General features: G+C 40.0%; 1 protein-coding gene across 1 annotated transcript in view; it reads left to right on the forward strand.

The window, feature by feature from the left end:
* The window catches only part of bnip3 (BCL2 interacting protein 3), a 58,275-nt gene extending 55,909 nt beyond the window's left edge, over positions 1–2,366 (forward strand). Inside the window, exon 6 of the mRNA XM_080205604.1 lies at positions 232–2,366. Within this exon, the coding sequence (XP_080061730.1) occupies positions 232–277 (46 nt within the window). The 3' untranslated portion in view covers positions 278–2,366. The remainder of the gene's footprint in view (positions 1–231) is intronic.
* The last annotated feature ends 4,187 nt before the right edge of the window (positions 2,367–6,553 follow it).

Raw genomic sequence — 6,553 nt, forward strand, 5'->3', positions numbered from 1 at the left:
TTTCTTTAATTAATCTGCCTTTATTCTTTTTATAACTGAAGTAAGCATTACAGCTCAGTAACTGGGAAATATGCAGATATAACTCTGTTGATCCAAACTGCAATACGTCATGTTATTCTCAAAATTCAATGAGCTCAGGAATCTATAATTGCAGTCATCACAGCTCATGTCTGAGCTGTAATAACCCACATGATGATTCTAATTTTTCCACCAATTTGTTTTTCTTTCTAGAATCTACATAGGCAGACGCTTAAGTACCCCATCCAGTGCTGTTTAAGGATATTCCATTGAAGGTGCATGCGTGTGGTATGTGGCAGATCCAATGAAGAAGTCTTCAGAAGCAGCCATTGACTATGGAGTGTTCACGTTTGCTGTAGCTGCTGGGTTTTGTCCCCCAAGTGATAATTACAGTCCTAAGGAATATGTTCCTAGCTGATTAGCCCCGTTCCCCCTCACTGCCTAGATTAGATTGTATCTGCTCAAAATCATTTGCACATACCACAAAATGTCAGGCCCACCACACCGGCATTTAATCTTCACTCAAACCATTTCATAAGGAAGAAAGCTGTGAAATATTTCATCTGGTATTCAGAAAGCATAAATCAAGAATTTTGTTTGGTAAGAACCAACAGAATAATACAGTTCAGCAGCTCTCAGTTACATTGGAGCACATGACAATTTTCAGATTAATCTTCTTTCAAGGGTGGGAAGGGGATGGAGGATTGCTCACCCTTCTCTCTGTACTGTTTCTTCAGTGTTCCACCCTGGGAGGGGAGGAAGGATTCCTAGCTATTCTGTCAACAATTGTAACTAATAAGTAAAACGAGCGATTGTGCAAGATTGCTACATATTTCTGGTGATGAAGAGACTGTAAAAGGCCAAACTTACAGTATTTAGTTACAGCTGTGAATGTACTGAAATACAAGGAACCAAAGGGCGGTGTAGCTGCCAGTCTTGTAATTGAACACCAGAGTGCTTGATAAATTGATGTCTTCCTCTGGAATTTGGAATAATTAAATGGAATAAGATCAATTACGATTGACAACATTCTATTGTTTGGGAAGTTATTTTTAAAGAATCTTTTCAAGTCAATTACAATATATCAAATTTGTCAAATGTACATTATGCATTGTTACTTGAGTTAATTTCAGTTCAAAGTTTTTCATTGACTGCACTTGAATTTGTCTCAGTGATAAAGTACAGTAAAAAAAATCCAACACATGAATATATCAAATATATACGTACTGTGATACATATGAAATTTTAAAAAAATCAGCTTAATGCTCGTGCTTATATAATTATAGCCTTGTTTAGAATTTATGTAAGAAATTAAACTACAATGTAACATTCACAATTATCACAATAGAGGTGATGTACTCGCCTGGTGGATAACTGAAGATCCCAAAAATCTGTTTTTGCATTTCTGGTGCAGTTATTCTTTATGGGAATGAAGATATGTACAATGTAAATAACAAATGAAACATTTTCAGCCCCTAGTGACGTGATGTTCCATAGAAAGCATTGTCGCAAAAGAAGCCTAGCAAGTACAGTCCTCATATTTTACAGCAGGTGTGTATGTATAAATTCGATTTACTGTCCATAACTGGTATAACGTGGTAGCATTAATAAAATTAAAAATCATTTCAATTCCAGCTAGTTGGCGTTGATTGGCTGCTGAGCAGAATTTTATATTTTACTATTTTAAACATTGCCAAAGGGAAGACATATCAGTGCTGCTTTTTAAGAGTAAGTCAGCTCCCTTAACCTTCTCTCACTTTGCTTCTTTGCTGCTACTTGAGAAAACTGGGTGAAGGGCCAAAGTTCCCAATGCTGTACTGCAAATAAATGGAAAAGAGCAGAAGAGAAAATGAGAAACATCTGTCGGCTTATTGGGGTTACTGAACATGTATTTTAAATTATACAAAAAAAACTGAACTTAAAGGAAGTGAAGTCTGCTTCAGTAAAATTTTAATTATGTTCAGTGCTCCGTAGTGAGGTGTGAAACACAGTAAACACAGCTGGTTCAGTCCAAAACAGAGTACACAAGATCTTATTATGGAAAACAGTAAACCTGATATTGGTGGAAACAGATAATATTGTTTTTTTTGGCTGGTGTAAGCAATTCTGATTTAAACATGCACATTTGAAGTTGTGGGAGCTGTAATTGGAAAGGTAGATAATTGGAATATGATTAATGATGCGTTTGCTGTCCTGTGATTTGTCACATTGTGCTGTGTTAAGTAAATGTATCCTATTTTGTAGAATGCTAAGTTGTATGTTTCATGCTTGTAATCCATATGGAAGTAGTGTTTAATAATTTGTTTTAAATGTTTGCAATATAAAAATAAAAGCATCGTATAATTATATTTCACAGTGCAGTTTTTTGTTAATAATCTTTTGGTAATTTTATATAACAGTTTAATGTGATTCAGTGTATATAATTACACATGGAGTAAAAGTAGGCAACTTGACCCCCCCACGCCTGCTCCGCCATTCAATAAGATTGTGGCTGATCTGACTGTAACCTCAACTCTACATCCCTGCCTATCGCCTGATAATTTTTCACCCACTTGCTTATCAAGAATCTAACTCTGCATTAAAAATATTCTAAGAGTGGGATTTACCAGCCATTCACACCTGCGAGATCTTCCAGTCCCACCAAAAGCGCTCTCCTGCCACAGGTTTCCCAGCCGCGAGAGGCACATTCAACAGGAAGATCCTGCTGCCAACCGATGGCAGGCCACCTCCAGACACCATCAAACCTGTGGCAGGTAGGGTGGTAAATCCCACCAAAACATTCTGCTTCCATTGCCTTTTGGAGGAAGAAAGTTCCAAAGACCCTTTGAGGGAAAAACATTCCCCTCATCTGTGTTAAGTGAGTGACCTCTTATTTTTAAACCTAGCTGTAGATTCTCCGACAAGGGAAACATCCTCTTTCTGTTAAGACCTCTCAGAATCTTAAAGACTTCAACTAAGTCACCTTTTAGAATGCACTAGAAGACAGTCTAACCTTGCCTCATAAGGCAAGTTGCCTATTCCTAGTATTAATGTAGTACATCTTCTCTGTAACTGCTAATGAAGTTACACCCTTCATAAAGACCAATGTGATCTCACCAATATCCTGTACAACTGACGCATAGCCCCCCCCCTATTCTTGTATTCAATTACCCTTGCAATATATGATAACATTGCATTAGCTTCCCTAATCATGTGCTGTACCTACACACCAGCCTTTTGTGATTCATGTGCTCGGACACTCGGAGCCCTCAGAATCTCGGAGTCCTGCAATCTCTCACCATTTGGATGATATGCTTTTTTTTAAATCCTTCCTGCCAAACATATTATACTCCATCTGCCATATCTTCTTTGGCTCACTTAACCTATGTCCCTTAGTAGTCTCCATTCATCTACTTATCTTTTCGATTTGTCAGTAAATTTAGCTAAATGCCTCCTGGAAATCCACAGCACATGTTACTTTCTCAAATAATTCCAATGAATTTGTTAAACAATTTCTGTTTCACAAAACGATGTTGACCCTGCCAGATTGCCTCGGTTATTTATTGAGACTTGTCAGTACATTTGCAACCAACGTCCCTCCATCCAAGTCATGTACATAAATTGTGAAAAGTTGAACTGATCTTTTTTGCATGATTAGAGATTGCAGTACTCGGGTATTCAGAGGGATCTCAGATGCAGGTACAGCAAGTAATTAGGAACATTAATGGAGTGTTTTATTGTGAAGAAAATTGAAAATTAAGTTGGTGAAAAGGTCAGAAGCCTGAAAGCTAGTGGTTTTTGCTACCAAATAAACCTGTTGGACTTTAACCTGGTGTTGTGAGACTTCTTACAATTCTTAGTTAAACATGGAATTTGGGCAGTTGCTGTCTAAATCAATCTGTTCCCAGAAGTTGTACTATAAAAATATCTTGCCAGGACTGAGTATTGTAACACATAGGACAGTTTAAAGATCCTATATTTACATGATTATATGCTCACTAACCCGTCCAAAAGAGTTATTGTCTTGTTCAATCCCACGTAACTAACTTTTTCGTAGAATCATAGGCCCCTATAGTGCAGAAAGAGGCCCTTCGGTCCATCGAGTCTGCACTGAACACAATCCCACCCAATCCCTACCCCCATATTCCTACATATTATACCCACTAATCCCTCTAACCTACACATCCCTGGACACCAAGGGGCAATTTCTTAGCATGGCCAATCAACCTAACCTGCACATCTTTGGTCTGTGGGAGGAAACCGGAGTACCCGGAGGAAACCCACACAGACGCGAGGAGAATGTGCAAACTCCACACAGACAGTGACCTGAGCTGGGAATCAAACCCAGGACCCTGGGGCTGTGAAGCAGCAGTGCTAACCACGGTGCTACCGTGCCGTCCAAGCTTTTTACTGGCATAATTAGTCTTAATTAATGCCAAACAAACTGTCCAACTAACTTTTACAAAGACCAACACAGCATGGGAAACAGGCTCAACGAGCCTGTGCCGCCATTTTAACAATGTGCTTTTCCTCCTCCACCCTTGACCCATGTCTATGCTTATGGTACCCCCATTGGAAATCAGATTAAGGGGAGAATAATTTAGGGACAATATGTTACACCAATCAGCCTAAGAGCACATCTTTGGGGTGTGGGAGGAAACCGGAACACCCGGAGGGAACCCACGCAACCACAGGGAGAATGCGCAAACTCCCACAGATACTGGCCCAAATCCATGTATCTGCACAGCAAACAGTGATAGTCACTGAGCTGTCGTGGTGCCCAGATAGGGTGGACAGTGATAGCCTTTTTCCTCAGATGGAGAAAGCTAGCACAAGGGGGCATAGCTTCAAATTAAGGGGTGGTAGTTATAGGATGGATGTCAGAGGTAGGTTCTTTACCCAGAGGGTGGTGAGGGATTGGAATGCCCTGCCTGCTGCAGTTGTAGATGCGCCTAGTTTGGGGGCGTTTAAAAGATCCGTGGATAGGTTTATGGATGGAAAGGGATTGGTTTAGGTTAGAGGGTCATTGCTTTTTTAATTGGTCGGCACAACATCGTGGGCCGAAGGGCCTGTTCTGCGCTGTAATGTTCTATCTGCTGGTCCAGTTTAAGCATACACAAACGACGCGAAGTACTAGGCTACTCTCGAAACGTCCAAGAGCAGCCCACGCACGACCCAGCACGTGTATGCCCCGCGTTAGACAACAAGTTGGACCGACGCACCTGTGGAGTAAAAGAGAAAAGCATTAACACATGTAACAGTTGATTTCCAGGAACGTCCCGAGGCTCTGATCCTTATTTAAAACAGTGTCCTACAACCCTCCATCCCTATTTCGCTCATGTGTCTATCTAAGTACACCTTAAACAAGTCCAGTGTGCCTGCCTCCACCACCTTACTTGGCAGTGCATTCCATACCCCCCACGACACTCTGTGTGAAAAACCGCCCTCTAGCATCCAAATTATACCTCGTACCCCTCACCTTAAGCCTATGGCCCCTCGTGATATTTGTCTCCAATCTAGGAAAAAGCCTGCTGCTGTTTACTCCATCTATACCCTTCATTTCAAGTGCAGAGTCTCATTTCCTTCAGATTTTAATTACTGTTGGAGATGTACAAACTTAAAACCTTTTTTCAAATTGTTATTTTACCTGTTCAGAATTTAGAAAGCTGCAAATTCTCCTGTTGAGTGGGAGATAGCATCTGATCTATTCTGTGAGCTGTATATGGGGAAATATGGTTGTAAAGGTGAAAATCCTCAATAATATGAAAGCATTACTTTTTGCCATTTAGGCTTTAATTCTCTTTTGGCTTGATGCCAAAATGCATTTTCTATAAAAGTATCTTGGGACAGATGTGAAAGATTCTATACAACTGCAAGTTAGTGCTGTTAGTATTCTTCCTTCCAGGTACACTGTTACAATTTCTGTTAGTGGTTTGAAACGTTGAGGAGAAATGGTCTTCAGGTATCTTCAGAGATTTGGTATTGTCTTATTCCCAGAAAAAAACATCTTTGCTTTATTAAATGTTTATAGTCACTCAATGATAGAGGATGGAAGGAAGTCGCTGAAGGAGCAGAGCACTTTTTCTGGGACTAATTGGAGTTCAAAACTATGCTGACAAGTGAGTTGGAGAGGTGCTGAATCCTAATGAGAGAGATTCAGCCAGAATGTCAGCACAGGAGCAGAACCAGATTTCATAGTGCTCAAGTCAATTTAGTTCATCGTTGAAAAAGTTGCTGACATGTGCTTTCAATTCTCTGTTCAGTCTGCCCAGAATAGCAGCAGCAAAGCTTAACCTTTGCCAATGAACGGAATTGCCTCCCAGACATTGTCCTCTGAACTCTGTCTCTTGTAGACGATCAGCACATCCAAGTAAACACTAATTATAATCATTGGACTATGTCAAAAATGAAATTTGAATTCCATTGGAAGATGGGGAATTAAAACAGGTTAAAATTATGTTTGAGAATGGACTTTGTAACAAAAGTAAATTCCACTAAGAGTACCTGGGATGCAACACACTTCTGTTACAAATGCCATTGCAGAGAACCACTTCAG

Source organism: Carcharhinus amblyrhynchos, chromosome 17 (genome assembly GCF_965287045.1).
Source record: "Carcharhinus amblyrhynchos chromosome 17, sCarAmb.v2.hapA, whole genome shotgun sequence".
Classification (NCBI taxonomy): domain Eukaryota; kingdom Metazoa; phylum Chordata; class Chondrichthyes; order Carcharhiniformes; family Carcharhinidae; genus Carcharhinus; species Carcharhinus amblyrhynchos.